This window comes from Lepisma saccharinum, chromosome 3 (assembly GCF_977018435.1).
Source record: "Lepisma saccharinum chromosome 3, izLepSacc3.1, whole genome shotgun sequence".
Taxonomy (NCBI): Eukaryota; Metazoa; Arthropoda; class Insecta; order Zygentoma; family Lepismatidae; genus Lepisma; species Lepisma saccharinum.
The window spans coordinates 27,792,025-27,811,078 of NC_139231.1; the positions used below are offsets into that span (position 1 = coordinate 27,792,025).

At 36.2% G+C, this 19,054-nt stretch overlaps 1 protein-coding gene across 2 annotated transcripts in view; it reads right to left on the reverse strand.

The window, feature by feature from the left end:
• Positions 1-1,224: 1,224 nt before the first annotated feature.
• LOC145984947 (DNA-dependent protein kinase catalytic subunit-like) overlaps positions 1,225-19,054 on the reverse strand; it is a 241,918-nt gene continuing 224,088 nt past the window's right edge. For both annotated transcript variants that reach the window (XM_083118377.1, XM_083118376.1), the window contains 3 exons: positions 17,407-17,562; positions 10,597-10,811; positions 1,225-1,491 (listed from right to left, as the gene is read on the reverse strand). In XM_083118377.1, coding sequence (XP_082974503.1) covers positions 1,414-1,491; positions 10,597-10,811; positions 17,407-17,562 — 449 coding nt within the window. In that variant the 3' untranslated portion in view covers positions 1,225-1,413. The remainder of the gene's footprint in view (positions 1,492-10,596; positions 10,812-17,406; positions 17,563-19,054) is intronic.

Sequence of the window (19,054 nt, forward strand, 5' to 3'; positions counted from 1 at the left end):
ATGCTGACAAGTCTCTATATACTGCTCAAGTGCACTGCGACAATACCGAAACAGCAAGAAAAGTTTACGTGCAATATTATCAACAACAGGGTTATAGAATATTCTCCATCTTGCCCCCATAATTATCTATCTTCTTAAATCATCGTCACATCATCCAAGGAGTCAAAAACCTAATTTTATCTAGTGTAAACTGAAAAATTTCCTGGATGGAAGGGGGGCTCGAGTCTCCTGATTCCCACCTTGGGTACGTGTTATTAACAATAATAGGGTTATAGAACATTCTCCGTCATGCCTCGATATTATTTCTCTTCTTAAATTATTGTCACATTATTCAAGAAGCCAACAACTTCATTTTATCCAATGTAGACTGAAAAATTTCCTGGGGGGGGGGGAGGTTGTGTCCCCTGTATCCCACTTTGGATACGTGCTATTTTTCAATAATAGGGCTACAGAACATTCTCAGTCTTGCCTAGATAATTATTTCTCTCCTTAAATTATCGTCACATTATTTTATTTCACACCACAAGAACCCAAAAACCTAATTTTATCTAGTGTAAACCTAAAACTTTTTGGGGGCTTGAGCCCCCTAAGCCCCCCCTTGGATACGTGCCTGTGCTGGGCAATGGAGCAGCCATCTTGAAGGCTCATCATAATCTCCTTATTGAACAGGACTTAAGCACATAACAATCAATAATATATCATTTTACTGCAACATAAGCAATTTATTTACACTCAAGAATGTGAGCTCATTAACAATTTCATACAGAAAAATATATAAAAACACACTAAATATAGGAACTTTCATAAATATAGCAATACTTGTGAAAGCAGTAGAATTATTTTATATCCCATTTACAGGTACACGAATAACAGTTTTTATAGTTGATTCTTGACACACTTACTTCAGCATACCTGTCAAGTACATATTATGACTTTCAAATTGCTCACTGTATGACTTTCAAATTGCTCATTGTAAGCATTATGAATTTATTCCAGGAACTAACACTCTGCTTTCAGAATAGAAAATAATTTAAGTGAATGTGAGAATTACAATAACTGGTCATTCACATGGTTGCCAATATCTATGGACACCAAACTTGTATCATTATAATCTTGTTTTTTTAACTAAAATACAAATAAAAAAATATTAAGAGCAAAAATATGTATATGAAACAATCACATTTACCTGCAATTGTACACAAGTTTTACAACTTATAAGCAAAAAATAGATGGTGTTCAAGTTCAAAGGTGCATTACAAAATTTCTATAAAATTTAATCCACTGGCAATACTTTATAAAATCACGCATAGTAACAAGGAACAACATACTTGAATGTCATGGTCTCCTCCACACAGCAAATTACAAATCTAAGTTAACAACATTTCAGTTAGTCTCTTGTGTGGTGAATTTGATCTAGAGCCAAGGTTCCCACCCGAGATATGTAGCCCCTAAGACCCTGAAGTCCATTGCCTGTTCTACTAGACACTCCACCTGCAAGAATAATAAAACAGAAATTACATAAAATAATGCTTCAAAATAATAATAACACAGAGAATCACTTCTTCTAGGGGTCTATGAGGTGGATTTTTTTTTTTTTTTGGATAGGACGAGAATTTTAAAAAAATCCTGATGCTTGGATAGGAAATGATCATATTTTTCTCAATAATTTTCTGAAAATTATGAATTGTACACAGTATTCTCCCTGAACTGATTTTTTTTTTCCTGGAATGAAAACTACCAATGCCAAGAAATTTTGATAACGTTCCTGAAATCATCACTGAAATCAGATTTTTTTTTCGAACCTGGTAGCAACATTTTGAGAACCCACACCCCCCATCAACTATATGAGGGATTATTTTTAGGACTGGTGCTATCATCTGGATAGTAGTTGCAGTAGCATAATGCAATGGCCAGTGTATAAAATTTCATGCAGGTGATTGAACATGTTGACTGTTTACATTGTGTATGCTGCGATTTTCAGATGTATCCGAAAAAGTAATGACGAGTGTAAATCAAATTTTGTGCAAAGCTCAGGAAAAGTGCAACCCTGACAATGATCGCAAAAGTGTTTGGGGAAGAAAGTATGAGCTGTACACAGGTGTTTGAAAGGCATGCTCAATTCAAGGACAGTTGGACATCTATTGAAGATGACAAAAACACAGGAAAGCCTCTCAGTTGAAAAACATCTGACATTGTTGACAAAGTTCAACAGCTCGTTCTTGAGGACCAACATCAACCCAGTGATTACCTGGCTATTGAGGTGGAAATGGTCATGGAACATGCCAACAGATCCTGATTGCTGAATTGAGCATATATCGTATCAGCGCCAATTTCCTGGCAGCTGATCAGAAGCAGCAGCATGTTTCTGCACAGTGCTTTCTTAGGTTGCCTTTGAAAATATGCCACTTTCTTGTCCATGGTTATCACTGGTGAAGTCCAAACTTACCAAGACCAGAAAAATCATGGGGATTGAGCACAGAGAAGTCATTCCAGCAGGTGTAATAGTCAATTTCACCTACTACTCTGGTGTTTCAAAGTGGCTGCATGAAAATAAAATGTGCAAATACATCAGACTGAACTTGGCGACAAAAGAACTGGCTTATGCATCACAATGCACCATCTCACACTTCCTTGTTCATCAAATAATCTAAAAAAAACAAAAAAACAGTGAGATCGTCACCTACCCGGCAACTTTTTTCTGTTTCCTGACTGAATTGATTGATTGATTTGGTGTTTTAAGTCCACTTTATGCACATTAAGGCTAATCAGGACTGGACCTACAGTTTAAAGTGGGATCCAAACCACTATGTTCCCTCACCGGGAAAAACCTGACACCCCTTGTTTACTGTTTCCTGACTGAAGATCATGTTGAAAGGTTTGTTGATATGGAACAGAAACATCCAAACAGAAACACAGGTAGTGCTGGGCACCCTCATAGGACACAACTTCTATGCTGTATCTTCTGCAAAATGGCAGAATTCCTGGGACTGGTGTTTACATGTAGAAGGGGACTATTTTAAAGGTTATGGTGGCCAATATGCCCAAGGTGAGTTTTTGACCTAATAAGAGCTCAAATCTAAAGAAATTTCTATAGTTCCTCATAATTATACACATCAGAGTGAAAAAAAAATATCGTAACGGTGCCCTTTTAACACATCTTATTACTAGACCTCTGACTTTTAGTTTCTAAAAACCTTAAATTAGGCTCAAAAAATCCTGAAATAGGTTGCAAAAAGACTTAATTTGGTAACAAAATTCCTGAAAAATACTGATTCGATTCAATCGTTAAAAACAAAATTTCATAAGAACCGTAATAACCAAATATTAATTTTCTAAACAAATTTTCATTTCTTTATATCATTTGCAAAATTATCTACAAATTATTATAAAACTGCACTTGTGCTGTTAGAAAAAGTTACTTGTGATATGAAAAATGAATTAAGTATGTATAACACTAGTCAACATGAAATTTGTTACAAGGAATGTGAATGGTGTTCTAAGGTAAGTCGATGGTGCTGAATTCGAAAATGAAATCAGTTTCTTCCTATCGGGCTCAGTTTTCTTGTTACACACTAACCTGTACCTAATGCAATTCATGAAAATTCTGCCTATTGGGCTGTGATTTAACCTATATATACTCTACAGATATTGTTGAATAACAGTCATTATATGACCATAGAATGACCAGCACGTTCATAAGGCCCTGGACCTTCCTCCAATTGCAACAAACCAAATCGTGAATAAGAGAGAGGCATGGCAACACTGTCGATGAGTCATGTCCGAACACATAGAATCACAGTGGTGTTTGTTGTCACGTGTGTCTCAGCATTGTTGAGTTCTGACGGAGTGGGAAGTGACTGCCTTTGATTAGGTTGTGATTCGAAGTTTCAGAAGTCGTGTGTAGTGTTAGTGCTTAAGAAAATGCCTCGTACCTGCGTAAATAGCCACAATTCGTTTTGTTATATATGTGGAGAGTTGACATTTAAGTCTCAAAATTGACGAATGACCCCTCTTATAAAGAAGTGATATGAACTTTATTTTGGGTGTAAAGTTGGGGACCAAGACAAAACATGGGCCCCCCACATATACTGTTTGACCTATGTTACACTTCTGAAAAACTGGTTAAAAGGATCACGTCACATGTCGTTTGCTGTTCCCATGGTTTGGAAGGAACCAACAGATCACACAACAGACTGTTATTTCTGTCTGACCAAAATAGCTGGAATCACGTCGAAAACAAGGAACACTGTGCAGTACCCAAATTTACTATCAGCCATAAGACCTGTATGTCACAATGAAGAATTGCCGGTACCAAAGCCTCCTGAGAATGTGACTGTGAGTGAAGATGATTGTCGTGACCAACACGGGGAAGAAAGTGCAAGAGGTGAAGAAACTGCTATTGTGGGAAAAAAATGGCCTCTTCGCAGTAAATTAGTGCCTGGACAGAAGAACATGGCGAACACTCCTCTTGTTGACCCCAAAAATGTGTATCTCCCTCCTCTGCACATAAAATAGGGACTAATAAAAAACTTTGTGAAAGCCATGGACAGAACTTCACTAGGATTCATGTACTTGCAACAGAAATTCCCAAGAATCAGCGATGCCAAAATTAAAGAAGGAATATTTGTAGGGCCTCAAATAAGGGAATTGATGAATGACGAGAATTTCATTCAACAATTAACAGATGTTGAATAAGTGGCATGGTTGTCTTTTACCTTTTACAAGTGTATGTAAAAACTTTTTAGGCAACCATAAAGCAGAGAAGTATCGCGATATTGTACATGGACTAATTAGATCATACCAACGAATTGGATGAAACATGTCTTTAAAATTACATTTCTTGAACATTTTTACAGGAAATCTGAGACCAATAGAGAAATTCTGAAATTAGATCTGCATTCAGGGGCCCAGCAACTTCTAGAAACAGCTTGTTTTGTTCTTGTAACATTCACAAATATTTTTTTTTGTAGACCAGTGATTTGCTGCACAATATCGGGGTGGCTACTCACTTGGAATTTCTCAAATTCCGGGAATTACGCGTGAATTATTGGCTCTGGAAATTATTCATGAATTTTGGCAAAACATGAAAAAGGTACAACTGGATGTTTTCTCTATTCCCATTTTTTCTCCGTAGATGTGAAAAATTGCAACGTTTATTAATCCAAATCCAATTAAATATAAACATGTTTATAAATGCCCTGAGGCAAGTTTCTCTCAGTTTAGCTTTCATTTTATTTTATTTTCTTTAGGAAGAAAAAGAAAGCTACATGGAAAATAAAACAAAATTTTCTCAACCCGTTAACATTGTTAGTGTCTTTTGCAGAACAATCTATCTGACAAATGGATGATTATTACAAAATAATATATCTTGAAGTTGATTAGGTAAATTTTTTGGTACATTGGAATCATACAAACCCTTTACATTGTTAATATTTTTTTGTGTGGAAGGGAGGGTGAGAGTTGGTAATACATAAGGTTGGAATAGAGAAAACATCTGCCTGTATCCTTGAATTTTTGGAAAGTTCGCCTTGAAAACAAGGATTTACACTTGAATTTTATCATGGTTCTAGTGACCACCATGAATACTTTTGCGTTATCCACACTCAAACTCCACCTTTTGTCTGTGAGGATCATTTCACGTGCTGAAAATTATCTTTCAACAAAAACATAGTGAGTACTGCAATTGTAATCAAGGGGTTCTGGGGTCAATACCTGGTGGAGGCACATAGTGGTTCGGATCCCACTTTAAACTGTAGGTCCAGTCCCGATTAGCCTTACCGTGCATAAAGTGGACTTAAAACACCAAAATCAATCAATTAATCAAAGCAAATTTGAATGCTAAAACATTACTTTGCAAGGCGTGAATGCCAAAAAGGACCAAACTGGCACGAGAGTGAGAAAGGCCACACAGATCAGAAGTTTGCACTTGGGACTGTGCAGTCAGTAGAGACAATTGGGTGCCAAGACTGAAAATGGAGAGGAGGGGTTTGTGGCAAGGACAGTTTACTTTATCTTAGTAGGCAAGGCTTAGCATGAAAAGTCTATAACAGGGGCAAAAAGTAGGGGGGAACTGTCCCCTTTTGCCACCACTGCCTGCAGGTAACAGTGACGTCAGACATTTTTTGTTTTGTTTAAGTTTTGATAAACATCATTTACTTGAAAGGAGAGAAATCCACAGAAACATGTTTCAAACATGCTAGTCATTGAATTATTTTGCCACCAAACCTAGCAAATACCTCTGTGAGATATGAAAATCCTGTAAAACCTAAAGAAATATATAAAAACCTAAAAACAAAGGTTTAATTTAGGCACGTAAACCTAAAATAGGTTCTAACAAGCAAAATAGGTTATTTTAGGCACCATAAAACTTCGTCAGTTGTTTCGTTTTTTTAATGAAAAGCTGATATCATTTGTTATTTCTTATTTACCTGCAAAGGAAAAAATAGGTTAAAAACCTAAAATCCGAGGTCTACTTATTACCCAAGAATAGAGTTCCTGTCTATAGCACTGAAACAGGTGGATGTGGCATTATATCTACACAAGATATTATAATTCTGTGTGAAATTAATTTTGGTTGGAAATAAGGCTAAGCAAATGACACTAAAAATACTTCTTTAGTCAATACTGTTTGGTTTCTATATTATTCATACTGGTGCATTTTAATAATTTAAAAGATTTTCTTACCAGTTATAAAGGTAAAGCACATACACGTTTTATTGTGTCAGTCTGCCAGAGAATGACTTTAAAATATATTTTTGATTCATTTATGTAATAAACAAGAGCTAGTGATAAAATCAGTAGGGAATCTGGCTACAACACAGGAGACCCAAGTTTGATTCGTCCCAGGGTGGGAATTTTTCGGGCAATGGAGCAGCTCTTCGGTAAACAGCATCTAACAAACGGGTACCTGGGGGAAAAAGTTGGAGGTGGCATCGTGTTGATCACATCATCTTCACAAACGGCAAGATTGTGATTGTGTGGGGCTCTACTAGTGATGGGCACCATCAACTAACTTACCCCATTGACTAATTAGGCTTTAGTCGAACTTTTAATTGACTTTTTTTTTCAGACTAATGTAAGTCGAAATATTTACTTATTTATTATTTTGAAATTTCTCAAGGGTACGTTATGATGAGGCAGGCTAAATGGGACTGAATCTGAAGTCATAAGATACAAACTATATTATAATATATTATGATGTATAAATTTGACTATATGATAGTTAACGCATGAAAGCCATCTTGAAGGCCCGACACATTAAGTTGTGGACTTACGATGTTGCCACCAAAGGTTCCGGCTTCAAATCCCGGACTAGACATGGCACGCCAATACACAGGATTTTTAAGCGTGTGCGTGTGTGTGCACGGGAAAGGGGAGAGGGGGAGGAAAATCGGAAAATGTAGAACAAAGAGAAGATGCAAAATGCTGTTTAGGTATCAGATGTGGCTGCCAATGTTATGGTGTTATTGCAGCTAGACATACAATTATAGATTTACTATATTATGATTCAAAGTAACGGAAGATATTCAACTCACTGACAGACACCCAAAGAGTTAGTAAAACAGTCTCTTACACACGCTGTACACACTTAGTGCTCACTGTTTACCATCAATTTTTAGAAATATTCTAAAATTACTATATTCCGTAAATTAATAATGTTTTTACCTGAGAAAATTTACTAGTGTGTTGTGAAATACGGACCCAAAAAGATTTAATGTTCAATGATCATGTGCTACCATAATTGGTTTTGTTATCTAATGCACCAATGCGATCATTAAGAGATGAAAAATTATAAACCAATTTTTGGACTTAAAAAACAGGGTGCGATGATCATGTGATTAAATACAATATGTTTTCTTAATGCTACGCCTTCAACACCAAAAAAAGTAAACTCTTTTTGCCCCCCCCCCACCCCTACCGTTTTCGCACCCAATCACCTACTGTTTACCAATATCACTAACCAACCATGATAATTCTATATATAGAAAATAATATATGTTTTTTAATTAAATGATATGTATCAGCAATGATTCTTGTAATGAACATGTCTGAATGTGAGTTAACCCAAAAAAATGATTTTTTTCATTGCGACTGCAGTTCGATGAAACTCGAGACAGGCATTAAAAAGAATAGACTGTTCCGACTAAATCTGGACCTCTGGTAAACTTGCATCAATAGTGATAAAACTAAAATTACCAAATATTGCAGACTGCAGTGTCCTGGAGCCTGCCTCTTTTCACAAACAACAACTGATTCATTTATGCAAGGACAAAATCAAATTTCTTGCAAAATCTTTCGTAGTTTTTTATAGCTTCACATTAAAACATTTCATAGTTCGAAGGGAGGAAATGGGCCAATTGCCCAGTTCTTAAGTCCATGGCTGGACATCAGGTGTTCCTTGTGAGTGTCCATTCACCAATTTCATAATCATCATTCAACCTCATCCTTTTGATTATCCAAAAGTGTCAGAAAAGCGATGCTAAATAATGAAAATACAAATTCAAATCACAGGGGCTTCAACGCAGCCTTTTTGAGGTGCCATTACTTCCTGGTACGAAAACAAGGGCTTCAAGTCAGATCATAATATATATGTGCTTATTTTGTGGAGTGAAACGTCGATAAGGGAACAATTTGAAAGACCAATACAGATCTCGATTGGGCTCTTAGTACACAGTGGTAAATACATACCTAAGAATTATTTGTCATTGCAGTGACATATCCTCTATCTTTCGTTATTATTTTCGTCATTTTACGCCGCTTTCCTGCCTCATTAGACTAACTGGGGTGATGAGAATGAATGGAGATTAAAGAAAATTGAAGAGTGGAAACTTACAAAGGAACACCCACGTGCACACCAGGATTCGAACCGGAGCCGTCAGTGGCGAGAATCTGAATCGACTCAGCCACCGAAGTTTGCTAGCAAATTTCTACCTCAGAGAAAAGGATAGTGAAAATCAACATAATATAGCGACTGATCAAGTGTGAGATTGTGCTGAACAGTGTAAATTTTAGTATTAATCCCACAAACATAAATAGCATTTATTTTTAATTAATGGATTTTATACTATGTTGAGAGCTTTGCGCTTTAAATATTGTGATGTCTTTCTTTCACCAACCACGATACATAGGGATGGTCACTTGCCTGTAAGTTCCAGGAAACTCTTGAAGTCTGAATGCATATCCCTTGAGAAAGTACAGCAAACAAAAATAGCGACATAAATGACCACAGCCATCACCCCCTGGAGGTAGGGTGATGTCACAGTACGGGCACCTTCCTTTTCTGTGGCACAGTACCCTGTGATGGAATTTTCCAGTCGCTGACCTTTCCAAGATATGCCCTCCTGCTCACTTCTCAACAATAAGCCCTCTGGCCACTACTTCAGTAGTCGATGGTTCATTTGAAATCTGAATGAGTCTTATTTGGTTTCGACTGAATCAGTCTGAAATGTAGTCAACGGATGGTTCGACCTCTGGTAAACTTGCATCAATAGTGATAAAACTAAAATTACCAAATATTGCAGACTGCAGAGTCCTGGAGCCTGCCTCTTTTCACAAACAACAACTGATTCATTTATGCAAGGACAAAATCAAATTTCTTGCAAAATAATCATCATTCATCCTCATCCTTTTGATTATCCAAAAGTGTCAGAAAAGCGATGCTAAATAATGAAAATACAAATTCAAATCACAGGGGCTTCAACGCAGCCTTTTTGAGGTGCCATTACTTCCTGGTACGAAAACAAGGGCTTCAAGTCAGATCATAATATATATGTGCTTATTTTGTGGAGTGAAACGTCGATAAGGGAACTGACTGAATTTAGTCTACTAATATTAGTCAAATGACTAATTTGACTAGACTACTTCGACTAATATTAGGCGACTAATTCTTTTAGTTGACTAAGTTCGATAAGGGAACAATTTGAAAGACCAATACAGATCTCGATTGGGCTCTTAGTACACAGTGGTAAATACATACCTAAGAATTATTTTTTTCATTAAAGTAATTATTCTACTGATAGTTAAGCAACATTTTTCTTCCAGTTTCTGTGTGATAAAACTATGATTAAACACAACTACTTTCCCAGATTTATAGCTATAAGTGGGTGGGACAGATGAAACATTGCCACTTTACTTAATAAGAAATTTATTTTAATTTCTGTGAATTGTCAAATGATGTAAAATAAATTATTTAAGACAAAGAGAGAAGGTAATTGAGCTTTGAATATTCTAGTGGAGTTTAGGGGAAATGTAACAGTTAAAGTAGAAATTTAATGTTTTTTGGTGTCACACATGGGACACAATAGAAAACAATAGTAAATAAAAAAAAGTCAAAATAAACGAACAATATGTAAAATATCTTCTACCTTCTAACCTAATTATGTATAACACCTGCATTTTTATGCAAATGACAATTTTAGATTTTTCACTCACAAGATGTGATAAAGTTACAGCACTGCATTTAATTTTAAAAATTGAGATTCAGGGGTACTTTGAGATAGAAATCCCCAACTGTATATTTAATAAATATCACTATTTGTCACATTTCTAATGTTCATGTTAAACAAACACTTTTCTGATTTACAACTACTACATTACCTGCTGCTGTGCTGTAAGAGTCTTCCCTTTCATTTGAGCTCTGAGGTCACCTGCAGAACCACTGACAATAGAACGGACTTTCCTGCAAAAGACCTTCTCTTTGCCATGACCCGCCTCGAGTTCTTCTTCCATAATTGAAGCAGGATTGTCTCCCTCAAATTTGCGTCTTGCAAGTTGTATTTTTTCGCGAGGGTACCACAAGTAATCACTCTCTTCTGAAATTACAGTTAGTATTAAATTACTACTTGCATTGTGAGGCATCGAAAGTAAAATACAGTGTCATTTTAAAACATGCAACCCTAATTTTGAATGCTTATAATAGAAAAGCTGGGAGAGAGATTTACACTGGGTTTTCAGCATTATGAAGCCTCATCCATCCAAATAATTTTAAAACCGGTGACCAGACATCCTCTTTTATCCGGACTTGTCCTTCTCCTTAGTTGTCTGTCCGGTGTCCGGGCGGATTTTTTAGAAATCACTAAATGTCCTCCTTTTTTGGAAAGAGTATAGGATTAACCACAGCAAAGCATCTGGGAACTGAACACTATCACTTTCCCGACTGAGTCATTAGTCAGGGGCGGATTGAAAGGCACTAAACACCTCTGAAATAGGCAGTCAAATAGGCTAGAATTTTGACTAGAATTTGAATTTAAAATTTTGGGAGTGTCAGCACTTTGGCTATTTTGCTCCCGTCACAGTATATGGGGGCCAGCCCCTTACCTATACAAATAACAACTCTAACGTTGCATAACTAAAAAATTTAAAATGTTCTGACTTGTTAAAAGCTGAGGCTGTAAAGGGGCACTCAGCACACATAAGGACAAAAGAACAGGACAATACAAACAAAATTATACTGGCCATGGGGCCAGTCGCCAGAGCCTCGTTAGTCTTAAGTCCAGGGTGCACTAACGTGGAAGTGAGGTTGACATTTGGGTGTACTACGTGGAAGATCACCCCTTACACCCCGCAGTCAAATAGGCACCAAAATGGTTAAAAAATAGGCACTTAAAATGGCACTGAAAAGGCACCTTAAAATTTAAAAAAAAAAGACATTAAAATAGGCAATGAATGTGAACTTATTTCATTTTTCGTCTTACAATGCACAGTTATACTGTATTATCACTTCAGTTTATACAAAGTGTGCTAACGGTTAACAAATTATTAATACTCTTTTGATCGAAATCACATTTGCAGGAATGTAATTTATTCTCACAAAAAGAGCTTGTGCTAATGACTGTGCGAATTTGAACAAATAATGAAAAAAAAATTGCACCACTGTAACAAATAAAAAAATAATAATTAAAACAATGTTCCAATTGAGACCCTCAAATCTGGCGAATACCAGATTCCAGTCAGTACAACATCAACAAAGCCTTACATCTTTCAATATAGGAGCGAAAGCCAAAGGCACGTAAGAAAAGCTGAAGTATGCAAAAATTGCAGAATAGACATTTTTGACACCATTAGGCAAAATAGGCATTTATAGGCACTATAAAAATGTGTTTTCGGACTAGAAACACCATGAAACGAACCTTAAACGTTAGGCCCTATGTTTTACTACAAAGGCATAAAAAAAGGCAAATAGCCAAAATTCCGCACCCTAGTCATTAGTATTATTCTAACTTGTTGCTTCGCATGTAGTCTGTGCAGTTCCTTTTCGATTGATTGATTTGGTTTATTTTACTTCGCTTTTCTGCCACTTTTGGCTAATCGTGAAGATGGGTATGAGTGATGATGATGATTTTGATGAAGGGACTCTCAGAAAGAACACCCATGTCCAGGCCGGGATCGCTGGCATTATGGCACGGTATGCTAACCACTCCACCACGGAGATCGACCAGTTCCTTTTCGAGTCATACATACGCGATACAGAAACGTGTAGTGAGAATTTTGATTGTTAAGTAATATTTACTTTCATGAAATAACGAAGCAAAAGTGTAAATTCAACAAAGATCTATCAAGAATATATCCAGCTGTAAAGGCTGGAAGAAACGAATATGGGGTAAAGTGTAAGGTGGCTGTCACTTTCCCCTGCTGTTGAAAGTGTATTAGGAATGCTCGTGGCATTAAAATCATATTCCTCTACCCAATCTAAATTACCTAAAATTTTAATTTGGTTTTTGGAAATAAATTAATGCGAATCTTACTTGTTGCATTTGCATTCTCTTGTGGGGATATTTCATTCTAATACCCAAGAATTAGAAGGAGTAATATTGTGTGCTTCAAAATCAAATTGTAGATATTCTTTGTCGTTTGTTAATAACAGATTAGGAGATTGCTTTCTTTGCTTAAAGGTAAGAGGAAGTTACTGAAAGAGATCACCTGAAAAGTATCTGTGAGCAAAATGTTGGTAAGATTTTTTTATATTGATTAAATTATGAGTAATGGCAAACGTGTTGACATTTTTTGCGGTGTCTCTTTTTCATGACTTTGTCCTCATTTTTCGCCATGCTCTGTCCTCTTTTTTGAATGTATGTGTATGGTCACCCTAATTTGGTTGCCAATGCAATCCAAATTAATGGATGGATCAAGCCAGGGGGATTGTTTCCCAGAATGTTAGAAAGGGATAAGAAACTCTTGAGGGGACTTAATTTGCAATTTCTTGACTGACACCTTAATCTGTAATTTGCAATCAGTAGGGGTCACATGCAGCACTTGATGGATTTAGAAATACTGAATTTATTGGAGCAGACACAGTCAACATGTACCCAAGTACTGATGATACAACCACATGAAAAATCATAGCATGGTGCATCTCTATATTTTACATGTATCCTTTAGATTTCCATTGTCATTGCATTAGAACAGTGGTTCCCAAACATTTTGACTTGTGGTGTACTTTTCCAGAGAGAAATTCACCATGAAGCACTATCGTTGGCCATCTGCATTCCTGACTGTATCTAACTGTATTTTTTCACATTGTTGGTTGAATTTTTGTTGAATTTCAAAATACTTAAATTATGATCTGAGTGGCCACGGTGGCTCAGTCGGTAACGCATCTGACTACCATGCTAAAGGTCCCGGGTTTGATCCCCGGCCGGTTGAAATCAGGGAACTTTTCTAACGTTGGAAGCGGCCCCGGCACCCACTTAGCATCGAATGACATGGGTACCTGTGGGGGGGGGGGGGGGGGTAAAGGTGGTCAGGGGCATGATGCTGATCACATCACCCCACTCATGACCGGATCAAGAAAGTGTGGGGCGTTACACCCCCTATATGCCTTCATGGCATGGTGCTAAGCACAGGGGACCACTTTACTTCTTTTTACTTTACCTAATTTTTCCATTTAAAGTCATTAAAAAGGGAGCTTTACACAGGGGTGCCCATCCCCCCTCAAATCATGTCATGCATCCCCCCCAACCCATGCCATAATGACCAGAAAGTATTTAATTACATTTCTACTGAAGGTAACTGTTTTATTAGCTTTACTTAACAGTACACCCCTCCCTCTAAACAGAGGTGCTAATCTCTCTGCAAGACCGTGGACGCATTATCCCCCAAAAATCGTTCATCCACCCAAAATACTCGTAGTTTGGATGAATATGTAATAACTGATTTACATTATAATATAATTTGAGTATTTAATACAAATTCTTGCACCAGTTAAGACATAAAATTCAACATAAGCAAGCCAAATAATGTGCTGTAGCTGTCTGTTAACCAAAGCTGGCTTATTTGTGTGTGACCGATTCAAATTTTGTTTCACGAAACATATACAGAACCCCAGATAGAAATTCTTACTGGGGCGAGAACATAATAAGGTGCCTCCTTCAAGGAACTCGCCTCCTCTGTTTGGGGAAAATATAATTATTCTAGTAATCCATTGCAATAATTACAGTGCAAATTTCCATTCCTAAAGTAAAATCATTCTGCGACAAGAAGTTAGAAATGAAAATTTGACATTATTTATTTTTCTGCTTTATCAGATAATGTGCAAGGTGTTACTATGAAGTACACTTAGTACAATTATTAAAGCACAGTTGTCAATAATACAATGTGATTGCTAACAGAACTACATCATCAAAACGATGCACCTATTTTAAATGAAGCCGTATACCAACACTAAGCTTTATGTTCTACGGAATCATATTATTAACCCCTAAGGCTGGAATTTTAATACCCAGAAGTCTAGCGCCTGGGCAGTAATTTTAAATTCTGAAACACTGTAGATTCGCAGAACATTGTTTAAAATGCTGAATCTTCGGAACCACTAATGCAATTCAATTGAAACTTTCAACATAAGTTGGGTTTATTTATGGGTTTATTAAACCTGCAAACGTTGTTCAGAAAGTATACATACAATAATACAATACAAAACAATAATTTAGTAATGTATAATATTGAATAGTCAGCACTCACATTATGTTGTTACTTTCCTGAGCATCAGTCCCTGTTTCATTCTTCTTTTGCCCTTAGAAGTCCAATTTTGTGTGAAACACCTTGAAGCATGTATCATTGCACAAACCAATATTACAGTCAACACACCAGTAAACCATGTCTCTTCGTTAGTTTTGTTGCCTGATAAGACTTGTCAATTTTTTTCCAATCCCACTTCACATCCAAAGCAGCAACAGGTGACAAATCTGTTTCGTCAGTAGCACTGTTTTCATTTGATTGTTGAGATTCCACTTCAGCGTGGTCTAAATCACTTTCCTCACTACCTGATAATAATCTAGAGGATGAATCATCACTTTCTTCAATAATTTCACGAATTTTATCGCTCACAAGACCCTTCAATCCACTGCTCCCCACCATCCTTTTTTTATGAAAAATTACTGCAAACAAGGGACAAACAAACGTAACTTTCGAAACATTTTCGCAAAATGACACTAAGTGGCAGTAAAATACAGTCTCACTAGCAAGCAGAAGAAAATTTGTTTCTTCATTTAGAGCCATGATGCGGACGTATGGTGTACGACAAACAGCCCATGGTAGAAATGTGTAGGTCAGTATGCTGTACGTCAAACCGGCCTTAGGTGTTAACCCATATTGAGAATATTGGTTATGTCTTGTACTGCAGCTACAGTATAATTCTTCACACGTATGTCATGAAAATGCCAAACACACACTTTGGTAACACATGATTACAAGCGAAGTGAGCAAGAAACATTTTTACATCTAATTCTTCGCAGGCTTTCAAGAATATTGTGTAATTGTGTAAGGTTTGATTCATTTCTTATCCACGGTAATGTTTAAGGACGATATATATAACCTCTATATGTATTTCTTTTTATATCTGAAATGTATACAAAAATTATTTTGGTGTGTATAAATCCTATGTAAGACATTTACTGTGCACTGTAAAAGGGCAGATGCCTGTTGTGCGCAGGATAATAAATAAATAAATAAATAAATATTAATTTAAAGTGCCAACAATTTCATAGGTTCCTGCAATATTTATTCTTTTACACCTTCTCTTTTTGCACGTTTGGTGCCGAAAACGTGTGCACATCATATCACTAAATTTCATCACCCCAAATTATTTTTTGAACCTTCCCCCCTCTACACAAATCTTTTGACAATCTAAGATTTAACACTTTATTAAAAGCTTCATATCTCCCACCCCACCCCTCAAATATAATACTTAATTCTCCAACCAAATTTTCCATGCCAATTTTAGACTTACTGCTGATATTGAAATTGACGAGTGGATATTGTTCCCACCAAAATAATTCTCAGATTCCACAACAGAATTTCTGCAACAGACTAAGCACATAATAGTAATATACAAGAGTTGAATCGGATATTGTTCCCCCCAAATTTAATGTTCAATTCACCACCAGATTTCACGTGTCAATTTGAGTTCTATTATGTAAAAGTTGGATATTTCACATTACCTGTTATAATTCCCTTCGTTATTTATATAGCAATAATGGTTAAAGGATAATGCAATTCAATTTGTGTTGAATTTCCATCACAACCTCCCTCCCCCCTAAGTTTGGCAAATGCACCATTCATCCAGAAACCCACCTGTGCGGACACATTTGCCTTAATACATCCTTTCCCTCATCTTAATGGATTAAATATGGTGCACCTAAGTTGTAAACTTTATTTTACATATATCTTAGAAAAATATATAAATTTTGAAGTTTGTATTATTTCAAGAAAAATCCCCCCCTCCAAATTTTGATAGCACAGTCTGAGCTGTAATCACTCCCCTGTGGGCACCCTGGCTTCACAAATTGTTTTCTCAAACATTAGTCTTGCACATGTGTGTTATTGACATAAAGGCAACGATACTTTTATCTAGTGCTTACAGAGATACTTTTTTTTTAAATTTTGAACTGTTGTTTTACATTAATTAATTAAATTAAATTAATGCACAGATAGGCTAATCGGGATGAATCTAAAGTTTAAAGTGGGATATGAACCACTGTGCAATGTGCTTCCACCAGGAATCAAACCTGGGATCCCTTGATTACAAGGTGGCAACATTATCACCACGCCATCTGGGAGACACCTTACACAGGTACTTAACCAAAAGACAAAATTATTATGATGGAAGGCATTTTAAAGCATTTGGGAATGTTCAACATCAAGTTCATGATTGCCAATATTCTTAATGTTTCGCGTGGGTAAACTCACTCAGGTTCATGATAATGCATGATCAGCGGTGCTGCATGAGTTTAAGAATTTGTACCCAGTACCTACCTATTCATACTGTGGCTGTACAAATTCACAATTTTGACATCTTGCATATTTATTTTATATTTTTTCCTATGTTTTTGCAGAGCACTTGGAGATTCTTTGTAGAACATAATTTAGGAACTGTTACTTTAGAAAGAACTGTAATGAAATGTAGGTACATACCTCCTGGTTTGCCAGTTTGTTGCACATGCTGTCTGTAGGCAAAATCCATCCAATCAACAGATGGCTCTTGAACGAAAACTTCCATAGTAGCCAGCAATACATCATGATTTGTTCGCAGTGCTTGAAGTGTATGAACCATGGTCTCTTTCAGCAAACCTGAAAAAAAGTTGCCAAGGAAAAAAATCTTTATGTTCCAGAAGTAAGCTCTAGGCTTAAAAAATGTTACCCTTTTAAATGTTTCTAGTTGTTGTACTGTTTGAGTTATACCTGCAGGGGACCAGTTAGTGGGACATCTGACATGTGAGAGTATTTGATTTGTTTTGCTTTAAATCACTTCTCTTTAGGGATGGAGCACATTAATAGGTACTCTATTAGCAGAGAATGGATTTATATGTAAATATATACCTTCATATGATGCTAAACTCAATGATGTTATTTTGTATTATCTTTGCGAATTGTGGAATGTAAGCTTGAAGAATACAATTTTTATTTTTCATATTTTAACTTTTAGCACATATTTTAGTTAAACTTACAATTTCTACATTATCAAACATTTTCTGATATACAGGGTGTCATTTTAATGGCACCCACGGACCACAGAAACGTGTAGAAGACATTAAAACAAACAACTTATCTCAGGAACATTTTTCTCTTTGGTGCGTCATTTCGGTGCTACAGTTATATAAAAAAAGGAAAAAAAAATGCCACCTGAATACTGGCAACCCAACAAAACATTTGATTGCATTTGAGACGTTATTTCCTGTCCTGAAGCGATGCATGCCAGGTTTGCCAGGAACACACATATTCTGTGAAAAATGACAGCTACAACCAGCCACATTATGTACCGTAAAACGAAGCGAGAGAATGCACTCTATAATGTAACCCAACAGGAAGTGAACCAACAATACGAAAAATGATAGAAAAACAACGTATTCAAAAGGAAGTGGTAATTCCGGATTTTGTCTCTCAGCCTACTTGCCAAATATTTGCAAAACTCGTTGCCAAGTTCACATCTACAGTTTAGTCTACCAACTTCGTCCTTCTGATACTGGTTCAGGGTGGTCACTCCAGAATCATGATAAAATTCAAGTATAATTCCCAGTTTTCAAGGCAAACTTTCCAAAAATTCAAGGCTACAAGTAGCAGTTTTCTCTATTTCAAACTTAGGTATTACCGTCTCTCACCATCCACACACACAAATATATTAACAATATAAAGGGTCTGTGCGATAACAGTGTATCCAAAAATTCTAATTAAATTCAATTTAATGGTATATACATATAATTTAAGGTGCGGAGTTTACATTTGCCATTTCGCATACCCATACCAGAAATACATCTACAAACACAAGTCACAAATGTTACGGGATATAGTAATCTACAAAAAAATGTTATTTGTATAAGAATCTCAAATTTTTCTAATCAACTTCAAGGTATTTTATCTTGTAAACATCTTCCGTCTGTCAGATACAATTGTCGTTTGTTCTGCAAAGGACACTAACGAAGCAAATGGATTGTGAGAATTCTTCTATTTTCAATTGGGCTATTTTCTTTTCCTTCCTCGATAAAAATAAAAGCTAAACTGTGTAAAAATAGTCCCAGGGCATTAATAAATATGTATAAATGTAATGTAATTGGAATTGTTAAAA